At 37.8% G+C, this 26,673-nt stretch overlaps 1 protein-coding gene across 2 annotated transcripts in view; it reads right to left on the bottom strand.

Moving 5' to 3' along the window:
- vps50 (VPS50 EARP/GARPII complex subunit) overlaps window positions 1–26,673 on the bottom strand; it is a 143,308-nt gene that overhangs the window by 27,228 nt on the left and 89,407 nt on the right. For both annotated transcript variants that reach the window (XM_056249694.1, XM_056249693.1), the window contains one exon: window positions 26,032–26,112. In XM_056249694.1, coding sequence (XP_056105669.1) covers window positions 26,032–26,112 — 81 coding nt within the window. The remainder of the gene's footprint in view (window positions 1–26,031; window positions 26,113–26,673) is intronic.

Here is a 26,673-nt window from a genome sequence, read left to right on the forward strand (position 1 = left end):
CAAGAGTGCTTTGTGGAAAATGGCACAGACCTACACACTCACCAAAGAAAACCATGACGCAACAGAATGAGAGCCATTAAAACCCCAAATTAACAAACCGTGCGGTGTATTTATTCACATTTACTTTAACTAAAATCCCATTTAGATGTCACATTAACACAAATACCATATAATCAAACTGTAATCACTTCATTTAAAAGTCTGCTCTGAAGAATAATTCACTCAAAAATGAAAGTTCAGTCATTTATTCACCTCCTGTCATTGCAAACCTGTATTTTCTTCCTTGATTCAGGGTTATTATTAACTAATATTATTAACTCTCGTTCAAACTCACTTGCTCCCTTTTGCAGCTCGCGTTGGATTATGGGAAATAGTGCTTCAGTGAGTGTACATAGAATGTACTCTTGAAATCAGAGAGCATTGTGGGTATAAAGGGGTGAACGAACTTAAGGAAATTAATTTTTTCCCCAGATATAGCGCACTATATAGGAGATAGGAAACGGGTTTCTGACACAGCTTACATAAAAATAAATAAATAAAAGAAACCTAAATAGCAATGTTAAAATAATAATACAAATAATAAAATGACAAAAGCACATACTAAAATGACAAAAAAATAAACTAAAATTAACATAAAAAATAAAAAAACCTAATTCAAAATATTAATAAAACTATAATAAAACTAAAATAACAGAAATCGATTAATGTTCACTATGGAAAAGACCAACGTGAACATCCTGACTCTTTTGTGAGCATCTCCTTTTGTGATTGACGGAGTGAAGAAAATAAAGTGGTTGTGGAACAAGAGTAAATGATGACAGGATTTGCATTTTCAGGAGACCTATCCTTTTAATCAAAAATTACAAACAATTCAGAGCAGGCCAAAAAAAACCCAAAACAATCTGTTCTTTAGGTGATGTGAACACAGCACGCATGAACCTGAGGCATCATCTCACAAAACATGAAAATTGGTTCCAGATATCACAACAGTGCAATGCGATTTGATCTTTGCCATTGCATCATTAATATTCAAAGCCTTATTTCCCAATATCCTTACACAAACCAATTCAGGACATATGTGATTACCGCGGAAGTGCTGCCTTTGCTGATGTGTGTATTGCATTCTACATGAATTAATCATACAACTTGATTTGATACAAGTGTAGACATCTCTCTGTAGAATTAAAAAGAGATCCAATCCAGACTGCATGCATCGCTTACAGATTTAGAAGAACATTTAATGTGAACTAATATATGGGTGGGTGGTGGGAAAAAAACATACATTGTTCCCAGTAAGATTTTTTTAAAGAAATTAATACTTCTATTCAGCAAGGATGTATTAAATTGATCAAAAGACATTGCTATTTACATTATTTCCAAAAACAGTTACCGGTTTCCATAAAAAGATATTAGGCCGCACAATTGTTTTCAACATTGATAATGATTTCTGAAAGGATCACGTGACACTGAAGACTGGAGTAATGATCCTGAAAGTTCAGGTTTGCATCACAGGAATAAATTACATTTTATATTACAAAAAAAAAAAAATAATTGTAAATTTCACTGTGCTTTTGATCAAATAACTGCTGCCTTGATGAGCAGAAGAGACTTCCTTCACGAATATTGAAACATCTTACCGATCCCAAACAAACATAAACATTCCCAGCTTTCACTTTTCTTTCCAGAGAACAATAAATTCTTGGAGAGCAAATAACAGGCAATTCAGCATCAATGCGTTCTGACCAGAGTCTATTAACTGTCTCTGCACTTTGGTCTAAACATGAAAGATTCTGAGGTCATTTCCTGGCCACCAATTTCACCATGTTCAAAGCTGAAAGCAATATTGATCTTTTGTCCAGTGTAATATATTCAGAATTATATGGCCACTATATGACATTCATCCTTTCAATGAGGTCAGAACAAATATCTTCCAAAAGCATATTTATGTTGAAGGATGCAAGAGAAATCTTTCATCGGATTGTACTATATATAAAAAACACTGTCCATAGTAATCAATCTGTCCATGAAATGACCTTTAAAAGACCATAACCCAAAGGCATGTGCGGTACACGACGTCTGATGAAATGTGAAATGAAATGCCAACTACAGAGACATCTTAAACTTACACATAAAACAGAAAGGACCCTATCATACACGCGGTGCAATGCAGCGGCAAGCGCCACGCAAGTGTTTTTTCCTAGTTTCAGCAATTGCAATTGCGCCCTGCGCTTTAGACCATGCGCTTAGATCATTAAAATAGGGCCCTAAAAGTGTTCAGCCCCCTCTGACTGAGTCATGCTTTCGTTTACACCATTTAATCTTTTTTATTTTTTTTTTGCTAATCAACATTATAAACTAACAAAGTCTAAATAAATGCTAAAAATTGCAGGGAAACCTAAATGGAGTCTCCGAGACACCAGCGAGCCAAAGTATAAAGCCAAATCTACTTAAAAACAACAATGTTAAAATGTCCTGGAGTGGCCAAGTCAGAGTCCAGGTCTCAATCCAGATGAGAATTTATAGCTGGACTTGAGGAAGAAAAAAAAAATCTGGATCTTCATGAAACCGGCTGAGCTTGAGCAGTTCTGCACAAAAGAATGAAGAGAAATTGCAGTCTCCAGATGTGAAAAGCTGATAGACCTATGCTGTGTATGAAATCACATACTATATAGTAGGTGCTACACTTGGTAGTGTACACTTTCTTCATGACTGTTAAAAAAGTATGTTTTATATAGTATGAATGCGTGTAGTAAGCAGGGCTTGAAATTGCCCCCCGCCAACCCGCCAAATGCAGGTGTATTTCAGCAGTGGCGTGTAAATGCTGTCCCTCCTACTAGCCACTTTGGCTTATATATAATACATACATTTTTCAATAAAAAAAAATTAAAAAAATGCTGAGTATCCAGTAACTTTGGAAAACTCCTATCCACAGTGGCTGGTGAGCAAAAAAGTTAATGTCCAAGTCACATCACACATTTTTCCTCCAACATACTAGTTTTTAGCACAACCAGTTCTCTGCAAGTATAGACATGTACATAGTGATTGTTTTGCTGGAAACCTGCAGAAAGCGCTCTCTGATTTGGGCCTTTTCTTCCCTGCAGAGTTTTTCTGGCGGAGCAGTTTGAGTTCCTCCAGCCTCATCTCGACACCATGATGCCTTCAGCCAAGAAGCCCTTCCTCCAGCAGTTCTACTCACAGGTCCGTTTCATCCCTCTGTTTATGGCCCTGACCTTTCCAGAGCCTTTTCAATCTCCCTCCTGTCTGCTGCAGAATCTCCAGTGTCTTTAAAATGTGTAACTTCTGTTATAAGACACAAAATGACTATTGATGAGCTCCGCTGTCTGTATGATGGGACGGTGTGGAGTGTTTTATGACAAAAATCACCGAGCAATGGACTATGATGATATTAGGTGATATGAAGTGTAATTTACTACAGTGCCTTGTGGAAGTTTATTCAATTTGTGCTCTGTGATATGTCAAACTAAAACAATCATAGTGCACCATTTCCTTAAGTGTATTCTTTTATGAAGGCACGCAAGAGACTCTGAAGCCAGCTGGAAGACCTAAGATTTATCTTTCAGGAAATCAGACTAAATGATGTGTGGTGTAAGCCAAACACATCAGGAACATGCCATTGGCACTGTGATGGCGGAAACATGCTGTCAGGAGGTTTCCCTGTGGCAGGACCTGGGCGACTTGTGAAGATTGAGGTTTTGACCAAAACCTTATGGTTGAGGTTGAGGTTATGACCAAAATATATGCAATATAGTTTTTGCTTGTTGAGTAACAGTGTACCCATTTGGGTAAAACTTTACTTGAAGGGGTGTGCATAAGACTAACATGACACCTTCATAATCATGACATGACACATGTTATGAATATGAAGGAAGTTGTGTGCATGTTTATGACAACTGTCATTAAGTGTCATTCGCTCAGTTATGACATTTTTAATGCAAATATGACATTGTTTGAGATGTCTTTGTTATGACACCTTGACATAAACAAACAGGCCCGCCGACAAGGGGGGACAAACGGGTCTGTTGTCCCGGGCCCAGGGTAGGGAGGGGGGCTCCCTCATTAAATTATGGAATAATTGTAAAAAAAAATAAAAAAAAAATAGGCATATTTGTTGAAAAAAATCTAATATTTGAGTTACATAAAAGCTTTTTATTCGTTTTCTTCCTAATTGTCCTTGAAATAGTGGTCAAGAAACAGCGCAGCTAACGTTTATGAGTGTTGTCAAAGACCCGGCACTTCGGTACCAAGTCGGTACAAATTTTTTTTAAACGTCACGCCACGGTACCAGGTTTTCTCAAACCCGGGATGCGCGTGCATGCCCAAAGCGCGTGCAGTTGCGTCCTCTTCATAAAAGCGCTGAGACATGGCGACCGGCGGTGCTGCTGCTGTGGTGGCTGTAAATCCACTTGTTGATAAGAAAGGAGGAAAGATCCACATATGGAAATATTTTGGATATTAGCTCATAATAGCGACGCGGCGCGCTCGTTTTTACAGGCGTGCCTAAGTTCATTGTTGCATAGCAACGACAGACGCCACGGGAGAGCAAACGCTTGTGGAAAGGAGAAAGCGGTGCGAACTGCGCTCTCCATGATGACGAGGAAGTATTAGCAAAGAATTCATTGATTTCTAGACCTTGGATTAGCTTTACTACTATTTATGGAGATGAGAAATAAAAAGCCGGCTGAAATGCATCATTGTCATCATCGGTGAACAGATAATGGGTCAGATCCGAGTCTATTTTTGCTGTGCTGCTCATGCTTAAAAGTGAAAGCACACTTTTGATGGACAAAAAATAAATATGATTTCACACAAAAAGTGCCCAAAATGCACAGATTTTGCATGTCTAGTGTGTTTTAACAAGAACTGCAGTAGGCTATGTCAGAAAAGAAAATGAAGACATTTATAGAAAATGTACCCATTTAAACGTGTTTTTATTATTCATTTTGGGTAAAAGTTATATGGTGTTTTATAAAAATAAAAAAAATCGTGGGGGGCCCCCATCTAAGATTATCTTGTCCCGGGCCCAGACAAGACTGTCAGCTGGCCTGTAAACAAATACATCATAACCTTTCAGTGTCTTTGTCATGACAACTTGACATTACTAAGACAACACAACCTGTCATAAACATGACCTAGCAAAATAATTATCAAACTTAAGAAACCACTTAGCTTTATTGGTTAACATTACATTAAACTGTCAGGTGGTTGGTTTTGACATTGGCTGTCGTGAAGCCATTATAACTTTTTAATGACAAATTCAATTTGTACCACTGTAGTTGAGGTCACGAAAAATATTCATGACACAGTTATAATGGCCTCATGACAGCCACTGTCAAAACCAACCACATGACAGTTTAATTTAATTTAATGTCAAGTTGTCATGACAAAGACACTGACAGGTTATGATGTTATGGTTTATGTCAAGATGTCATAACAAAGACATCCTAAACAATGTCATATTTGCATTCAAAATGTCATTATTGAGCGAAAGACACTTAATGACAGTTGTCATAAACATGCATAAACCCTACTTCATATTCATGACATATGTCATGTCATGGTTATGAAGGTGTCATGTCAGTCTTATGTACACCCCTTCAAGTAAAGTGTTACCCTAATGGGTATTTTTGAATGAAAGATCTAATTTAACCACGTTCTCTTTAAAACCTGATGGCCGCAGACCAAAAGATAAAATTACTCATAACAAATGTTAACTCTGGCATAAGTGCAAAAACAGCTGCATCACATTGAACAGCCAAGTAATAAACAATAAAAGGACCAGAAACAAACAGTGAAATAAAAACACTATAAAAGGACTTTAGATTGATTCAAACTGCCTACTTGGAAATGCTAACAGTGTTTAAATGATAAAAGTTGCACCTTTTAATTTTCACATCCCACTCGGCTTATTGATATACCTCCATACTTTATCGCTCTCACATGCAAATAATTTAAAGCTGCCCTGCCTGCTGAAACTAGGTTTATCTATATACTGAGGTATAAAAGATACTGGCTGACACATAATGCTGTTGCAGCCGTATAAAACGTCATACCATCCAGTCCTAGTAGAAGATAAAATGAATGCAAAATACAGGAAAGACCTGGAGGAAATCCCACAGGAACACCTGATAGAGTTTGAAAGACGCCTGCGACTTGGGAGAAGATTTGATTTTAGCAAGAAAATGACCCCAAGCATTCAGTCAAAGCTACACAGCCAATGGCGTAAAAAGCCAAGTCAAGAGTCTGGATCGAAATCCAAACGAGAAAAAAGGCTCGTCGCCAACTCAATGTAGCCTGACTGAGCAATCTTAAAGAACAGAGAAAAATTGGAGAACAAATTGTATAGCAAGACAGTTGTTGTACTACTCCTCCCTTGTAAATCATACTGGATATATGCAAATGCAGTCAAGCTTTTAGGGCATTCTGAATATGTATTAAGTAAACAGCAGCCAAAAAAAATGCATCAAACAATTGCTGAATGGTATCTGAGGTTAACGCTATCCATTGAGATCAACTGTAATGAGGTTACGATTAACATTCTGTTCCTGTTAGAATAAACATGAGAGGATGATGGGATTACTGGGCTTAATACAACGCATACATTGGAGATTAAAGATTAATAAATTCCCCTTGAGTTCTACTGCCATAAGGTCTCTGAAGATACAAACTGAAATTACAAATGTGCTTAAAAATACTATTTCAGCCATTAAATTCACTGCACATCAGAGGTGTTGTGCTGATAATGACCCATAGGATAAACAGCTCTGTGAGAAAGCTAATAGAAAAAAATCTCCCTAAATGTCAAATGTGTACAGATAAAAAATGACTACACTATGAGGGCAGAACAGACGGTGTTGGTTACATTAGGATTCTGCAGGTGAGATCTGATGGTGTCACTGGTGTGCTCTAGTCAAAATATGATGGGTTACATTTTAAAAAGACCGTTTTGGATATACTAAAATGCTATTTATTCCTGTGATCAAAGCTGAATTTTCAGCATCATTACTCCAGTCTTCAGTGTCACATGATCCTTCAGAAATCATTCTAATATGCATTCTAATTACAGACTTAACATTTTTGTGAAGACTGATATATTTGTTCAGGATTCTATAAATAGAAAGTTCAAAAGAACAGCATTTATGTGAAATAGAAATCTTCTGTAATATAATAAATCTCTTTAGTGTCTCTTTTCGTTAATTGAATGCATCCTTGCTGAATAAATGTCTTTCTTATAGAAGCTTGTTTCCGCCACTGAATAAAACAATTTAGAAGATAACTGCGACTTTTTCCTCACAATTCTGACTTTTTTTCTTGCCATTGCGAGTTTATATCTAGCAATTGCGAGTAGTGCTGGGTTTCGATTCAAATTTCAAGAATCGATTCGATTCCGATTCTCAAGATCTTGAATCGATTATCATTATTCGATTCGATTCGATCCGATCCGATCCGATCCGATCTTCGAGATTTAGAAAAGTGTTTTTGAAAAAAGCATATTTTTTTTCCAGCTGTTGAATTACAGGACTGTAGTTATGCAACATATTGATACAATTATTATAGACATTTAACTGCAAATTAATGGAGTATTGATGGTTGTAAAGAACAATCCCCCTTCCAGAGTGTTGATACAACTGCTTTCACAAACTTGCACTGGTGTAGACGACAGAGGACGCAGAGGTATATCAGCAGCAGTAACCGCAGAGGATTGCAAGTAACCGCAGCAACCGCGATATTCACGTTTTTTTATAAGGCTATACCCTTCTTGTTTTGAACTTCATGCATGTGTATTGAATGTTAAACAAGTTCATAATGATAACAAACAAGACTGTTTATCGTGGTGATGTGTAGCCTACAGAGGCTTCGCACAGACAGTGAATGAGAGAGATCGGCAGAGCGCGTGTGATTACCTGCGTCTGTCTTTGAAGTCATATGTATTTGTGAAAAAGGTTGCCGTGTCAAAGGAAAGCGAAATATTTGTCGTATCATCCTTTTAACTTTCACGTCACGGGGTATTTACCATAAATGCGCGTCAGCAGCAGCGCTGGTCAGCATTCCACAGCGCGAGGAAGCCGCGGGGAAATGAAATCAGCGAGTCACGCATTGAATCAATGCCATATTGGTCTCTAATAAGTGAAGCATCAGCTTCAGCGTTACCCACGCGACGCATTGCTGCTCAGCTGAGCCTTGAAAAGTGGAACTCAAAGTTAAAAATAATTAACACCTTGTTTCATTACATCTCTTTTAATGAATCAGCTTTTTTGAACGTGTTCGTTGAATGAACGGTTTAATGACTCACTCAAAGCCCGTTGTCGTAACAATGTGCGCGCTGAGTGAAAGCCTTTCAATGCGCATACAGGGATCTCCCAGTCGCGGCAAGTTTAAGTTCACGGGGAAAATGTAAACCTATTAAAATCGATCCTCTGAGTTACGGATCGATCTTTAGAAATTAATATGAAAATCGATTCAGAATTGGTGAATCGATTTTTTCAACACAGCACTAATTGCGAGTTATGAAGTCTAATAATTCCGAGGTAAAAAATAATGACTTTTAGTGACTTTAGCGAAAATAGCGACTTTATATCTCACAATTCTGACTTTATAACTCACAATTGCATGTTATAAAGTAAGAATTGCAAGATATAGACTAAATTCTGAGAATTCTCCTGGATGGTCTAAACTAGTCTGAATACACTTGAAGGGATACTCCACTTTTTTTGGAAATAGGTTCATTTTACAACTCCCCCAGAGTTAAACTGTTCAGTTTTACCGTTTTTGAATCCATTCAGCCGATCTCCGGTTCTGGCGGTACCACTTTTAGCATAGCTTAGCATACATCATTGAAGTGGACAAGACCATTAGCATTTCTAAAAAAAAAAATGACCAAAGAGTTTCGATATTTTTCCTATTTAAAACTTGACTCTTCTGTTGTTACCTCTTGCACTAAGACCGACGGAAAATGTAAAGTTGCGATTTTCTAGGCTGATATGGCTAGGAACTATACTCTCATTCCTGCGTAATAATCAAGAAACTTCACTGCCGTACCATGAGTGCAGCAGGCGTAATGATATGACGCAGCGCCTGAAAATAGTTCCGTTGTGTTGAAGGAAGGTAGCCTATTTTCAGGCGTTTTTTCTGGTCTTTTTTTTTTTGAGAAATGCTAATGGTCTTGTCCACTTCAGTGATGTATGCTAAGCTATGCTAAAAGTGGTACCGCCAGAACCGGAGATCGGCTGAATGGATTCAAAAACGGTAAAACTCAACAGTTTAACTCTGGGGGAGTTGTAAAATGAGCCTATTTCCAAAAAAAGTGGAGTATCCCTTTAAGATAGGTGTACCGTATAGTGACTCGGGATAAGACAAAAACACTGTTTGGAAGATGGTTCGTGATGTACTCACTCATTATATAATTTTTTTTATTAAAGTTACAAAAAAACCCTTCTGGTTTCAGTCTACCTTTAACTGATTTTGAAAGTCTGGGCCAAAGTAAAACAGCCCTAGCTTTGGTAATGTGCACACCATGGCAAAAACAAAGTTAGAACAACTGAAAAAGGTGTAAACGTTTACACTTCATGATCATCCTATTAAACTGATCCTGATATGAAATTTCACAGTTTGCAGATTTTTTGGTTCTGCAGAATATCTGCCTTGGGGAAGTTAACATTATAGCACACAAAGTTGTCTTACTTTCGGAAGAGCTATGCATGACAAACTGCAAGGATCCGCAAAGGTACGTGGCTTAAAATTAGGTTACTACAAAACAGGAAATACATTTAGCAGATGAGCCTGCATACAAATGCTCATTATCTGCATATGAATATAATTTTGTAGACTTTGGTGGCTTAGCATCCCATTTAGAATCCCTTCTGCTTTCAGTCAGAGCATTAACTCTGAAAACAAGTATTTAATGCAAATCACAATTATAAAGGACACTAAGCTAAAGAATATATCATAAAAACGGTTGATATACAGGTTAAAGCTGAAGCATAAAATACAATTGGTGAAATAACATTAATTATACTTTACAATAAAATAAACAGTTACAAGTCTTAAAAACACAGCTTCATGTTGATAACATGAATAATCTAAGACAGAAAGTGCACCCATTTAAGTTCTGTACATTTCTGTGAACTTAAAAAAAAGTTTAAAAAGCTGCAAAGTAACAAAAAAGTTTACAGAAACAACGACAGCCGTACTTCCCTATATTACCTATAGTCATTTTAGCCTTTAATTGTGAACAATTATCATACAGCTCTATACATGTTTGGTATCATTTGAAATGTCTCAGTGCGACTGGTACAAATGTCTCATTCCCAAAGAAGTAACCCAAAAGGTAATAAAGTTAAGAGTTTACCGATACTTGCACACATAGGAGGGGGGGTCTTCCAGGCAAATGGCCTCCTGCTCTCAAAAGGTGTAACCTCTGAATGCAAATTCACATCGTTAGCAGATGTTTCCATGTGAAAGAGGTTTCTGTCTATATAATGAAACGTAACCAGAGGCTCAGGGCGATTCTGTAACCCAGACTAGCCTGTGATGTGAAGCGTAAGCAAAACACTTCACATCATGTATTTCATAATGTCAAGGTTCGCATCTTTTCTCTTTATCCCAGAGCACTTGATGTTTCGCATCTATCATCTTTGAACTGATTATGAAATTGGCATGATACATTTACCTGACATAATAAATTGTAAACATTTGGTTTTATTCTAACTGACTCTGACATAAAGAGTTAAAAAGAATAGTCAAACATTCTCTCACATTTAATGATGCATAGATATAATTAAAACCTTTTCATTTATGGAGTCAGATGAACTAACGAGTTAATACATGAAATTTCATTTAATCAAATGACTTTGCCACGCGGAAAGACAGTAACACGCAGAGACCTTCACCCGTTCTAGCGGAAAACCTCCATTGGGCCGATTGAGTCGGGCTTACAGTACCTTCAGAAAATGCTTTTCCGTTTGCTTAAAATCGTTCAATTCTTTTCTGCTGTAACTGATCGCTTATCACAGATGCTGTCGATAAAGGCTGTTTGAACCTTGAACATTGCTTCAAACAATCTGTCAAATGAATTAAATATTAAAGGACCTCAATGAAAATCAAGCTTCTTTAGCAACCCAGTGCTAAAAGCGCCAGTGGCTAACAGCTGGTGGAGAGCGTAATCTTTGTAAGCTGGACCAGGAGGCGAATCCTATCATGATTTTTCGCACCGTCAATCCGAATGCGATACAATGCGCCAGGCTTCATAATTGTCCTCTTATCGGGCGCTAAAGCTACCATCTAAAATATGAAGGGAAAAGGTTCCAAAGCCCTCAAAAAAGTGTCAATATCTCATCTCGAAACGGTGACTCTTTTCCGTGAATCTTGATTCACTGCAAATAAACTGAAGGCTAAAGCAGAGCTACACCCAGAGTTCGGGCTTGGGCTTTATTCGAAATGAGAGAATTGGAATCTGATAACACGCAACTGAAATACCCGAGCAATGGCCTAGCTTCGTCACAGCCTCAGAATGCTTAAATCTAATCTGCTCCTAGAAAGGGAACAAAAGACCAAGAGTGGGAATGGTAAGGAAAAATCCATTTCATTGTGAACATAGCTGAATTTAATTACAAAGCCCTCACAGCTGAATATGAGTGGCCTCAAATGTGATGAATCGCTCAGACCTTTTCTCTTAACAATGCACAAAATAACCATGGAAAAGAAAGAAAAAGGCACATTTTTCTAAAATGCGATTCTGAAAGACAAGGCGATATTTCTGTGTTGCGTGAACACTGTTGATAAAACACCGAGCAGCTTATTAACAAAAGATAATGCGCATCTAATTACAATCCCCAGCATTAAAAATGGTTATGCACAATCATTCATTGGTGATCAACCGAGAGCCAACTGCTGACCCAAGCACACTCATAACAACTCACTGCATATTTAATTGATGCACACTTCATCAAGTGCTTTAACAAAATGAACACACAAAATACATATTCAATCAAGCATTATGCAAAAGCTCAAAACGTCAGGGGTTCTGACGTTAACATATTAAAAATATTGATTGACAAACCCAACGAGGGAATAGACAGCAATTAATGGGAACCAAAACAAATGAAATCTCTTGACACAAGCCCATTTGATCATATTTCCATATGCATTTATGCCTACAAGGTATCTAAACCTGGACTTTTGGGAAAGTACAGGAAGCTGCAAACTAAATATTATCCCTTTGATGATTTATGCTTTTTAGGGCAACAGTGTATCAATGAAGCCACAAACTGTAATACTGTGTGATACTGTTTGCACTGTGCACAGAGAAACTCAGTCACTTTAAATGAGCGCAAAACACATTTCTATGTAAATAAAAACATTCACTGTCTTTGCACTGTTATGATCCAATAGTATCTGCCTTTCATTAACATAGCAGTGTCCTAACAGCAAACAAGCAAATTATGGTCACTGTTCTGGTTAAACTTCAAATGCTTCATAGAACATGTGTGCATACATGTCAATCAAACAGAGCACAACAGAAAGGGCTCACAATATTTGTTTTTATTCACCAAATTTAGTTTTAAATGAAGTGTAACTGCAATGGGATCGAAAAATAATGCGATCGTGTTATGTTCACTGGTGCATTATTTTCTTTTTGTTATGGAAACTTTTTACCATATCTTCATCATTTATTATGCTACATTTTTAAATGGCCTTCACAATATGTATAGTGTGTATAGCAGTATACTTTTGCCCAGACTCAATCTTAAAATTAATCTTCAATCTTAAAATTCATTATAAAACATGAATAATGTCATAGTTAAAATTATGAAAGTTATACATATAAATATATTAAAATGATCAAATATTATTTATTTGTATTTGGGATGAATAAAATGCTAGCTGTGGAATTTTCCTTACCAGAAGGAAAGAGACCACCATCATTTTCATCTATTAAAAAAACAACAACATAATTTTAAGTGTGGCGGAAATGCAGAAAAATAATACCACAAATGACAGGATTCTCCAGTGATTCATATAGTCTGTATGTTCACTGCTGTGCTATATTAAAAGACAAATTATATAAACTAGTAAAAGTGTGAAAAGTGTGTTTTAAAAAAGGCCACAAGTGCCCATAGTTGAAGAAACTCCTACTTGTTAACCTCTTACTTTTTCAAATCACTTTAACAGCTTTCCAAGCCAAATCTGGCACTCAAACTGCATGTCCAACCCTAATCCAGTCACTGTTAAAATCCCCTGAATCGGTCTGCTCATTACAGCCTTTTACAAGGCAAAATCAGACGAAATCTGCCAAACTTCCTTCAAGCAATTTCTATAATCCTCCCTCCCGCGTTTCACCCGCTAACAGCCCCCATACGATATCTCTCCAAGTGTTTCTAACACAGAGTGCTATGCTTCCTTTAGCCCAGCTGACCCCCTTCTCTACTCTTCATTGAGTCCATCACTGTTTAGCTACCATCCCATGTCCTCTCCTCATGTGTGGGTGTACGTACGCACGCCGGAGCATTTTCACACCAATTAACTCCCTGTCTTTGTGTGTGTGCCCTACTCTCGACTGGTAACAGAGAGAACAGAGAGCTCAGCCAGTAGGTCCCATCACTATGCCCGGCTGTCACTTTAGTTTATCGTGAAGCCCAAATGGCTGTTATTTGCTTGATTAACTAAAGTTCGATCCAAACAGGTGGTACTCGAACCCATAAACTAGACCAAGGGGTCTGATTTTGTCAATCTCAGATGCCTTGTTTGGGGAAAAACTGTAGGCTAATTGTAGACAAACAGAGTCCCGTCTTTGCATTAGACATTCACAAGGGGTCTGTAGGTACGCCTGAATTTCATATCACCAATAGTACAGATACAAAAAAAATAAACAACCCCTTACAAACCTGAAAGGATATATCCAGCACATTAACTTCCAGGAAATCCAATATTTATTGAGATGGTCATGTGACTTTATCTTAATAAATATGAGATAGAATGTGAGAGATTTTTCTCTTTTTAACACACAAACATGAGACATAAACAGTTACATATTATGCATTCACAAACATCAGGATGCATCATATGATCAATAATCCTTATTACATGACTCTCTGGAATACTTGTATCTGATTGGTCGTATACCACTAGACTGTCCACATATAATTTGATATATATATATATATATATATATATATATATATATATATATATATATATATATCAATCAGTAAAAAAAGAATTTAAATGTCCAAGCTTTTGTATTTTCTTATGTTGAGTATCAAACATATCACATATTTCTTAACAAAATATATCACTTACTTATTTTGGCTTTAGCACAACAAATAATAGCTAATTATTTAATTTGCAAACAACATATTGTCCTTATAATGTTTACTGTTTATCATAACCCATAAATGTGTCTATGCATGAAAAATATAAAGCTATGTAGCTACCAAAATATTTTAGGAATGAGCCCTCACAAGGGGGATCTTCAAATTTGATGGTCTTAGCATCCAAAAATTTGAAAATGTATTAATTCTGTGGTCTCATCCTTGTCACAAGATAATGTCACCTTAAATGAATATTGAATGTTCATTTATTTTCTTATTTTGAAAGTAGGCACTTTTCGCACTGATCACCCTCTAAGGGTTTATTTGGTCATAATGACTGCCTTACTTAACTGTTAACGAAGTGTGAAAAGCAGTTTAGATAATTATTGTTCATAAATTCAAAATGCAGGGTTGGGTCATTGTAAATATCTGTAGTCACACCACTTCATAAAATTAGGCAGACATCTGTGCCACAAACAAACTTTATAATTTTACCATTACTCTTCTAAATAAACTCACTGGAGCATGGATACGCCAATGCTTATATAAGAACATTTTCAGGCTAACAGCTCACAAATTACAGCTTAATATAAAAGCTCTTAAAATAGTAGCTTCGGGTATTTTTCACATCTTTAGCAAACATGGCTCTACTGGTATGCAATTACTCTAGCTTCAAAATCTAAGAAGTGTCTGGAAATGTTGGGTCTGCGACATTCTCATTTTCTCAAGCTGATAACATATCTATCCTGTGCTCTTTCAGAGAGACTGTGCTTATTTTAGAAATAACTAAGAATGACAAATACAGTGAGACAAATCGTTACTTTCCATGACACTACTACTACAAAGCTGTCTCTACAAAACAAGAGTATGTGCTGGATGTTGCCAACACCGTACAACATACTTCTGCAGTACATCCTCAAAGCCTTGGCTTTGTAAAATTTTCTGTGGCTTTGATGGCATTCAAGGCTTTATACCCACAAAATTGTTCTTAATCCTCCTGGCTTCGAGATCTAGCATCATAATGGTATCTGGAAAAATATAGTGTACTTCTCACAAGGATCAGCTGGAAGAGCAACCTCTTAAAATATGACTGCTATTGTTGGGACTCGTCTGTATTGTAGAAGCTGATATGCTGCAAGAGTGACCCACTAGGGTCTCAAATAATCTGATGACGGATTCATTACTTATAATGAGGTTACAAAACATCCACCTTGACACTGAGAGAAACATGTTAGGGAATGCATTATATTCTAAGAATAAACCTAAATCTATGCTCCTAGGTATCTATGATAACGCCACTTATCTATAAACAATCTTTCTAGTCATTACACACATGCATACGTGTTTGGTATTGAAAACGTCTTGGCTCTGTAAAGTCAAATTAAACAGATGGTGTTCCCAAGATACCCCCTTCATAATGGGTTCTTCTTCTTGTAAGTATGTTTACAATGCACTGGCTCCAATATTACTTGATTCTTCACTCTCAAGGGTTTCTGTGAGAAACAGGGCAGACATGTCAGTTGGCAATTACTGTCTAATGTATTTCTTAGCTCATTTTTCTTCCTCTCCTAATTTTCCAAATTCGCTTCTCATTAGACGGGTGTCAAACAGAATTAGAGACCTCATTTGCATGTGCCAGTCCGCAGCTTTGCCTGTCCCTGCGTTAGAATCTCTAAAATGTCCATTCCTTAAGTATTAATTGAATTTACAGGATGTGATCTCAAAGAAAAGGACAGGTCTGTTGCTTCATTGGGAAGAGGGAAATCAAATAAACAGCCTCTGGGGCTCATAAAGGTGCTTCTTTGAAATAGAAAAGATAAATTGAAATCATCACATTTCAATTGAGGAAAAGTCACAGGCAATTCACTGTCAATTTAGTGCACAAGCTGATGTACTTTCTAAGGGCTCATCCTGAGCAGCCATCATGCCAGTCTGTGACATGAGCCAAGTCACAGTGTGCCGGCTCTCACAATCCAACCACAGGCTTAAGGTTAACCGCCAAGCTGTTGAATGAAACAGAGCCATGGCAGACGACAGACTGCCAAAACCTCTGCGACCAGAGGAGGAATGCGCCTCAATGGCATAAAGAAGTGCTAATTTTTATCTGATTTCAAAATGAACCAGATCAGGACTGATGCCACAATGCAAAAATCTTATTAGAACAGTTCTTGTTGTGTGAGAAGGGAGAATTTTTCTAATCTATTTCAAAGACAAAAAGAAATAGGGTTTTCTGCAGCATCTTGTCTGCATGCATTCTAAGACAGCTGCAATTGATCCTTGTAGGAAGATCTATGGCTGGAGTCCAATTAACCAAAAAAAAAAAAAAAAAAAAAAAAATTTTATGGCAAGGATTCAACCTGGAGCCAGTTGTATAAAATTAGCCACCATGTTAAGACTGTGGCTGAATCCGAAATCTCCCCCATACCCTCAAAAAGGGCGTTATTTGTAGAAATTTGTAGTGGTGTCCAAAACAATAGTGGACGTTATGAGTGCACTTATTCAATCCCATTGCACTGCAATAACGAGTGTACAACCGATGTACGCCCAACGGCTGTCTGAATTCGCTCACTCCTTCAAGTGAACAGTATTAGTGGACAAACGTAGAGAATAGTGAATGAGGGTTTAGGGGGTGATTTCGGATTCAGGCTGTGTCTTAAGAAGTAGATTGACCAACTAGCAGTTAGATAAGAGGTAAGTCAGTCTTATGAAAAAAAAAAACGCTACTTGAACCTAGAGAATTAGTCAATTACAGGCCGATCTCAAATCTACCCTTTTTGTCAAAGATACTGGAAAAAGCAGTATCCTCACAACTATGTTCCTTTTTAGAAAGAAATGGTATCTGCAAGGATTTCCCGTCAGGATTTAGACCGTACCATAGTACTGAGACTGCTCTTAGAGCTACAAATGATTTGCTGTTATCATCCGATCATGGTTGTATTTCTTTATTAGTGTTACTTGATCTTAGTGCTGCATTTGATACCATTGACCACAGCATTCTTTTAAATAGACTCGAAAATTATGTTGGCATTAGTGGAATTGCCTTAGCATGGTTTATGGTTTATCATACTTATCTGACCGTTATCAGTTTGTAGCAGCAAAAGAAATGTCTTATCTATCACAAGTTCAGTATGGAGTACCACAAGGCTCAGTACTAGGACTGTTGCTGTTCACTTTGTACATGCTACCCCTGGGAGATATCATTAGGAAGCATGGGATTAGTTTTCACTATTATGCCGATGATACTCAGCTCTATATCTCTTCGCGCCCCGACGAAACTTGCCAATTCAAGAAATTAACGGAATGCATAGCTGATATAAAAATTTGGATGACTGGTAATTTCCTATTACTTAATTCTGAAAAAAACAGAGTTTCTAATGATTGGACCAAAAACCTCTGCACGTACTAACCTGGAATACTGTCTAACAATTGATGGCTGCTCTGTCAAGTCTTCGTCGTCGGTTAGGAACCTGGATGTGCTCTTTGATACCAATCTTTCATTTGAAAGCCACGTTTCTAGCATCTGTAAAACCGCATTCTTCCATCTTAAAAATATATCTAAATTACGACATATGCTTTCAATGAAAAATGCGGAACAGTTAGTTCATGCGTTCATGACCTCAAGGCTAGATTATTGTAATGCTCTACTGGGTGGTTGCCCTGCACGCATAATAAACAAACTACAGCTGGTCCAATATGCAGCAGCTCGAGTTCTTACTAGAACCAGAAAGTATGACCATATTTGCCCGGTTCTGTCAACACTGCATTGGCTTCCTATTAAACATCGTATACATTTTTTTAAATATTGCTAATTACTTAAAAAGTACTAAATGGTTTAGCTCCCCAGTACTTGAGCGAGCTCTTAACGCATTATAGTCCTTCACATCTATTGCGATCTCAAAACTCTGGCCAGTTGATAATACCTAGAATATCAAAATCGACTGCTGGCGGTAGATCCTTTTCCTATTTAGCACCTTTTTCCTATTTAGCACTAACATTGTCGGGGAAGCAGACACACTCTGTCAGTTTAAATCTAGACTAAAAACACATCTCTTTAACCTTGCATATACATAGAAAATTATACATTCCTATTATTCAAATCAGTTAAATGATTATTAGGCTGCATAAATTAGGTCAGCCGGAACTTGGAACACTTCCGATAACACCCGATGTACTCGTTACATCATAAGAAGAATGGCATCTACGCTAATGTTAGTCTTTCTGCTTATTCTGAGGTTTACTGTAATCAGCTGGATCCAGGCCGTATCCAGACCAGATAGAGGACCTGCGCCTAGACACGACCACAACGCATGACGTAGTCAGCCGGATCCGGGCCATATCCAGACCAGATGGAGGACCTGCACCTAGACACGAACACAACGCATCCCTGAAGTGTCAGCAGAGATTGTGTCAACTAGACTCTCATCGAAGGCCTCAACGACACGACAGCCATCAGCACTGATCCTCAACAAACCCATCTCCATCCCGGTGTGATGACTCTGATCTTAAACAAGATGGAACTGGATAATATTCTGATTGTTGAACATCACGGTTTACTCCAGAGTGGCTATATATATAAATATATAAAAATGAACTAAACCAATAACTTTTTTTAAATAAAAATGAAACATCACTGAACTTACTTAAGCTGGACTGTGACGCTATTTTCTTCTGGAAACAAACTTTTTTGCATTATTTTCCTGTTATCTCTGTAAAGATGCTTTGAAACAATCTCTATTGTAAAAAGCGCTATGTAAATAAATGTGACTTGACTCTTCCAGTTCAAATTAAACCAATCTATCTTTTTATATAATGACGTTAAAAAGTGAGGATTAGATGACTAACTTTTAAAACTGGTCTAAGCAGTTTTTATAACCGTCCAATGAACCGGCCACAAACATAAGTATTTGTGTGTGGTAATAAAAAAAAACAGAAAGAAAAAAAAAAGTTTACAGAGAGCTTGGAAGAACAGAGGACTGAGGGACTGGATGGAATCACTGGAGAAAGATAATCACAGAACTGCAGATGGCTCGAGGGAGAATTCACTATCAGATCTGAAACAGCCTTCAGCACTGCCCAATGGACACATCACTACCCAACCACACACACACACTGATCTATGTGCAAACAAAGACAGGTAAATACACACTCTTTGTCTCAGGCTCTCCTGAAGTAAAAACCCATGATTCTTTTGTGGTTTGTGATTCTGAAGAGATTCTAGAAATAAAAACCCATGATTCTGAAAGAGAAGCACCTGTTAGCATGTAAACCAGATAGATAGACAATTGATAGAATGATAAATCGAATGATAGACAGACAGACAGACAGACAGACAGACAGACAGATAGATAGATGGATAGAAAAAGTGATAAAAAGACAGATAGAGCTGAGTATCACCATCACAAGGACCAGCTTGTCAATGTAATGAACAGATCGAATGCAGGCAGATGTGTGAACCTGAAAAACTGAAAAGAGAAGGTGACAAGAAAAGACATTTGGCTTTGAGTGACACAAGCCTCTTGAGCACGATCACGGTCAACTTCAAGCCCAGAGCTCACTGATTCCCACTGATTCATCCAAAGAACAAAATCCATTATAAAAGAGCAGCAATAATGGGTTCATAAATGAGGTCTCGTCCACCTTGTTCGTGTGCGTGGAATGAATATGTTGCACACTCGAAAAATAACATACCTTTGACAAAAATTGCAAAGATGCTGGTGCCTGAACAATGAGTTTTATTTTCTTAAAATAATTGATGAAGATGACCTAGATTTGACTAATTTATGCAATACATAAAAAAAACGTTATCTTTATAATAATGATATACATATGGTAAAAAGAACTCAAGCTGTCTATAATTACATAAAAAGAGGCTAAGCTTTTACAAGGCAGAGGATGAATCTTAGGTAATAAAATATTTATCAGTCTGTACAAAAATAGCACAGTGCATGTGGGGGCGGAGCCTAGCGGCTTTCCCTCTAGACAATATATATTTTTTTTTTTATCCGTACTATCCAAGAAAAGCAGAGTTTGGATCTCACAGGAGGTCTGGTCTTGCAAAAGAGGTGATAATGTTTAAAGAGCTTTTAATTCCGCAGAGTGATATCATTATATCTGCTCTAGAAAGCAGGCCACAGTAGGTGTACGTACTCATGGGAAATACCCTTCAATCGCTGTCTGCTACAGTGTGTTACTGTGCTTTACTTCTATAATTCGCCAAGTTCTCGGCTCCTATGTCAGATGTGCGTCTCACGTAATATAGAAGCTGGCAAGGTATCTTCCCCATCTGGGGTGCTAAATGATCTCTGAATTCAAATTTCCAGCTTTGCCTCTGATTGCTGACAAGAGTTATAGACAAAGAACAGACCACTGATACCTTAAGAAGAGACATGAAATTAAATATGACACGAACAAAATAAGGCTATAAGGGATAGAAGTTATTGATCGTTCAGTCAAATAAATATTTCCAGTAGAAACACTACTGGACCTTAAAGGGATAGTTCTGTGGAACACAAAAGAAGAAATGTTGAAGAACCACAATGAAATTAAATGGAGATCAATGCAGTTTTGGACCCCACTGACTTTTATTGTATGGACAAAAAAAAACTAAAACATTCTTCAAAATATCTTTCATATAAGTCGTCATACAGGTTTGGAGCAACACTGGGGTGAGTAAATTATGACAAAATGTTCATTTTTGGGTGAACTATCCCTTTAAAGGGGAACTTGGCAACTATTTCAACTTAACTATTTTAATCTATGATTTAGAAATCATTTGGATGGTTAAATAACCTGTTCTGGAGAGAATGGTGACTTTCCCCGCTCCCCCCAGCGTTCCCAGGTGGAAAACCAACCTTGCAACATGGGGACTGACGTCCCGGTAAAAAGGAAGTCTTGTGAGAAGCGAGAACGAGCGAGAAACACGAACTGCTTTATGGCAATTCGACATAATTCTATGATACTGTGTATGATGTATTACTCACCTCGGTAGACATAGCTCCACACGATAAAGTTGGCCGGCTCCGATAATAACAAATGCACATGAGCAGCGGTAGAAAGGAAAATAGATGTCGCAAGTTTTTTTACGACAGTGTTGTGAAATACTGTATACGCCCCACAGCTATAGGGGGAGCTCGATGAGAAAACATGCGACAACAAAAGTGAAAATCAGCGAAGAGATGGCTAGAGTTGCCAAGTTCCTCTTTAAGGCACACACTGCCAGAAAAAAAAAGTTAAATATTATAACTTTTGCTTTTCACTGGTTATTAATAAAATAGCTTCACTTCACTTGCAATGAGGGGGTAAACATCACTGTTTGTGAAGTTTTTGAAATGTGTAAGTATGGACTGTCAGTTGACCTTCCCCCTTTCCTCAAGCAAGAACGTGTGTACAACACACACACACACTCTCTCTCACACACACACAAAGAACGGGGTGTTCTGTTACAAGACTGAGCTTTATTACCCCTTGGAATGTCCCAGAGAGTGTGATTCCTCCTTATTCTTGCTGAGAAGAAGTAACGAACCCGGGTTTAAACCTATATATTCTCTCTCTCTATATATATATATAACCATGTGATACATGCATCTAATGCTCCATCTCATGATTTTCCTTATGTTGTTTGGTCTGTGTGGCCTTGTAAACTCTAATGGGTTAATGTTTGAGACGTGACTTGCATACTATAAGAAACAGAAATCACTGTGTAGCATGTTTAGTCTCGATAAACTCCAGCCTTCATTCCCATTTGTTGATTTACATTACATCTTGCTAACTTTGTGATGCAGGGGTGTTATAAGAAATCTTGAAGGTTCTTTCTCTTAAACACCAAATTAACTGACATATTCAGATGTCCTGCGAGATTCACCCGGACTGTAGCCCGCAAGCTTCAGAGGAATGGCCAGAGTCATAAAATGCTTGAACATTCCATGCCCTCCCCCATCTCTGCAAGAGAGATACAGAACTCTAACACACCACACACACCAAACCAACACACACACATAATGGACCTTTACATTACACTCATAACACGAGCCATTACCAATTGTATACGATATATCGAGCCATTACCAATTGTATACGATATATATTCCTGTATGTCTGTGTGTTTCCCAGTCCATGGTAGTCTAGATATGATCTCCTAGCGTATCAGTGAAACTCTTGAGAGTTTATAGTTATGTATTAAGATGTATCTTCGTATTTCAATTATGTGTAAATGTTTTGTTGGTACCGTTTTAATTATCTCGTTCCAACTGATTTGGTCAGATACAGAAGATTACAGTAAAATGTATGTTTTCTATGTTTTTACCATCTTGTGGAATGATTCTGACAAATTCTGACTGGTCATAAAAGAGGCGGACACGGCCATAGTTTAACTTTGACAAGACAAAGAGAATTTTGCCGCCAAAAGTTTCATTGAATGTCATTGGCCAGTTCGCACCTCAGAGGTGTGGACTCCAGTTCCTTTAAAGAGGACTGAACCTCCCTCTGGACGCGCTCTTCCTCCAACATGTGACGCGCGCTTGACTCCTCCTGCTCTCTTGCTGGTACTCTGGACTCTCCCTTGCTTCATCATGTGACTCCTTGGTCCATCGGGACCTCGTGTTCATGCGATGACCCATCTTTCCTTTGTTTGTCTAGTTCAGTTTTATTTTCCTTTTTGTATTCTCCTTTGTTCATTCTCACCGGCGAGTGAAATGAACTTAGTTTGAATCATTTCTTTGGCAACACCTTCAACGGACGATTTGAACATCCCGCCACACGGGCGCGCCGGAAAGGACCTCTGACCGGGTCCGGAACACACGCACACACACACGAGAGAACATGATCAGCAAGTATTCGTTTTCCTACCGAGATCTAAATACTGCTAAGATTGCCTGCCCTAATTAGGGTACGATTTGACTCTAGTTGTCTCTCTTAACGGTTCTGTGTCTGTGATGAATTTTGCCAAACTCATCTCTCTCTCTCTCTCTCTCTCTCTCTCTCTCTCTCTCTCTCTCTCTCTCTCTCTCTCTCTCTCTCTCTCTCTCTCTCTCTCTCTCTCTCTCTCTCTCTCTCTCTCTCTCTCTCTCTCTCTCTCTCTCTCTCCTCTCTCTCTCTCTCTCTCTCTCTCTCTCTCTCTCTCTCTCTCTCATCTCTCTCTCTCTCTCTCCTCTCTCTCTCTCTCTCTCTATATGCATTCTCCTTCCTCGATGTTTTATTGTGTTTGTAAATACATTTATTCCTTGTAACGTCTATTAACCGTATACGTAATCACCTTTATTAAATACATATATTCATTGATTGATTCTGCCTGTGCTCATACTTCAAATCACTTAAATGTTTCGATCAGCTACAAGCTTTGAAATGATATAATACTTTAAATAGTATTGTGACAAAACAGGAAAGCTATCTTTTACGGCCGTAAAGATCGTCTCTTCCTGCGAGTCTATTAAAGGTAATTTCTCTGTGGAAATTGATGAAGATCCATGACCAGTTTGCTGGACAAACAGATTATTCGATACTAATTAATTCCATTGAGGAGTCTCCTGAGAATCTATATATTCTAGACAATTTGTATATGAATATTGAATTATAATTCGTTATGATTTGATTATTGATAAATAAAATTGATCTATCTTGCCGATCTGTATGAATAATTGATTATACATCCATTGTATTCAGTCGTTCATAACAGATTGGCAACGTAACCCCCTTTGCCGGGTGATTTTTAACATGTATTGTTATCTGGGTCAAACCCGTATCAATAGTTATTAATTTGTAATTACTAAATATTGAATACATATTCCCCAATGGCCCCAAATACTTTACAAATGCGTAGCTTCATTAGTATAAAGATGCTGCACAGACGCAGGTAATTCACACACGGATCTCTCTCACTCTCGTTATTTAATTCAAATAAATGCTATAATTCATTAATTCAAATAAATGTAATCATACCACACTACTTCATTCTGATTTAAAAAGGGCAGAATGCTACATCTAACGAGCCATAACTGACGAAAATAACTGTCATTTTTTACCCTTCTGGTCAAATATTGCACTGCAAACATCAATAACAGATTTGATTTCTCAATGCTGGCAAATGTCCATGGTATTAGCGGGATAATCCATGGCTAGCTGTGTATTAAATGATTTGAGTTTAGGTCGGTGTTTCCTTGCCTCCGTGGTGTCCATTAAAATGTGTTTTAATGCACAGCTAGTTGTGGATTATCCCTTACTTAACAAATATGACCTTACTGTAAAGTGTTAACAGAAACCTTTTAAAGCAGTGCTTTTGGGAATATGAAATGTGTAGCCATAATAAATCATCGTCATAAACCTAGAATAATCTTACACCTGCCTGTATCTCCAGCCAAAAAAAAACGATTGCTCTCATGACTCTTCAGGCCATCAATTCTAACCATCAGAGACACCTGAGGCCTTGCCAGGCCCATTGGGATAAGTGATGCCGTCGCTTGATATGTGGTGCAAGAGGTGCCAAAAGTCTGGGAGCTGATCTCTGATATGTCCTGACAGCCCATGGGAACACAGTAGAAATGCAGCAACTTCCCACTGATGACCAAATAAATGATGAGGACATATGTTGTGTCCTAGTCACTGGCGCAAGCTAATAAACTGTAGTCTTAATTCACTGCTTGTGAAACAGTTACAACAGTTCTTAGAGGATGGGTGTAGAAGAACCTACCATACATATGGCATAAAAAGATGGATACGCAAGTGTTTTTACAGACCTAAAGTGCTGTCTATTTTCTTTTAAGGAGGCTATCTATACAGACAACAGTTTAAAAAACTATTTATTCTTGTGATGCCAAAGCTGATCAGCATCATTACACCAGTCTTCAGTGTCACATAACCCATCAGAAATCATTCATTATGTTGATTTGGGGCTCAAGTAACATTTCCTAGTAATATTGAAGTTTTGCTTTTTAATGTATATATATATATATAAACAATTATACAAGAACTTGACAACAAATGATGTACAATATGTCAGAAATAACATGTCATCCAGAGTGTAGCATGTCAAACTGCAGGACACTGCGGTCATTGTTTGACATGCCATGTCAACTATCCACTTTAAAAAAAAAAACTTTTCTTTTGGCTCTGTTTGCTAAATTGAATAGAAATTTCTTGCTGAGCTAATCATAAAACAGAATTGGGAGTTGCCTTATCTACAGAAAGATACCTGTAAAGCTCCCTCAAAATGCAGCCAAAAGTAAATGCAATTTCAGACTGGGAATGCTCTTACGATGACAAAAAATGCTGTCTAGGTAGGTTAGGTTTATTCTTTGAGACAGAGCCATAGACTGACCACTAGAAGTTGCATGTCTGACTGGATGAAAACAATTAATTATTTCATGGAAACTAGTAGCCTACCTTTTCTTGCTCTTTGACATTCAGGGATCTGGGGAAAGGATCATATATAATAACAGGCTATAACAGACAGCCTTAATGGGTGCAACCATGGAAACCAAAGGACATCTATTACAAGAGTGCGTGGCCATCTAAGTGTACTGAGGGTGATTAACTCACCTGTGGCTGCTATAGCTGAAAGTAAGAGATGATGAGAGGCTATAGGGAACTCAGATAAATGCACACTACCATTTCCACTCGGATTCATAATGGTTATATAAGAGAGGCCAAGAGAAGAGATGAACCACAGGAGTGAGACGGAAAGAGTGCATTAAAAATGCCATGTTTTACTCACCACGTCTATTAGGCTCTCCTGGATTCGGCTGAGCGTAGTCCTCAGTCTGCTGCTGATCAAACCCAGCCCAGAGGATTCATACTATAGGAGACAGCAGAACACACACCGTGAGAAAGAGACTCCCTTGCTTTTCAACCAGACCACTGGAATACACACACTCAACAAAGTGCAATCCCCAAAGCCCCAGAATGCACACACCACCGATCATCTCCAGGAAACCACCCAATACACACAGCTCCCACAGGCCTAAGTGTGGTTCATGACTTATGTTCATTAATTGCAATTTAATTTTTCATTAAAAGGGAACGATGAATGGGACTGGTAAATCCTCCTGTGATCGTTCACTGGAAATGTATTTACAGGTGTCTTTAATATGCAATAGATCTGACATTAACGACAAACATCAGTTCAACTTTACTGTGGGAACAAAGCATTAAATCTCTAAATAGACGGCAGTAAGAACTTTTTAATAGAGTAGCACTGAATTTACAGTATATATAAAAAAGAATAATAGTGTACATGACTTCATAAAAGATTTAAGGATTAAAAGTATAATCCTTAAATCCCTTTCAAACCACTTTTTGTGTAATCCAGTTCAAGATGCAGAATCAATAGTTAAATCTTTATTTGAGAACACCGAGC

The sequence above is a fragment of the Rhinichthys klamathensis genome, unplaced genomic scaffold, assembly GCF_029890125.1.
Source record: "Rhinichthys klamathensis goyatoka isolate OS25496 unplaced genomic scaffold, OSU_Roscu_1.1 h1tg000060l_1, whole genome shotgun sequence".
NCBI lineage: Eukaryota > Metazoa > Chordata > Actinopteri > Cypriniformes > Leuciscidae > Rhinichthys > Rhinichthys klamathensis.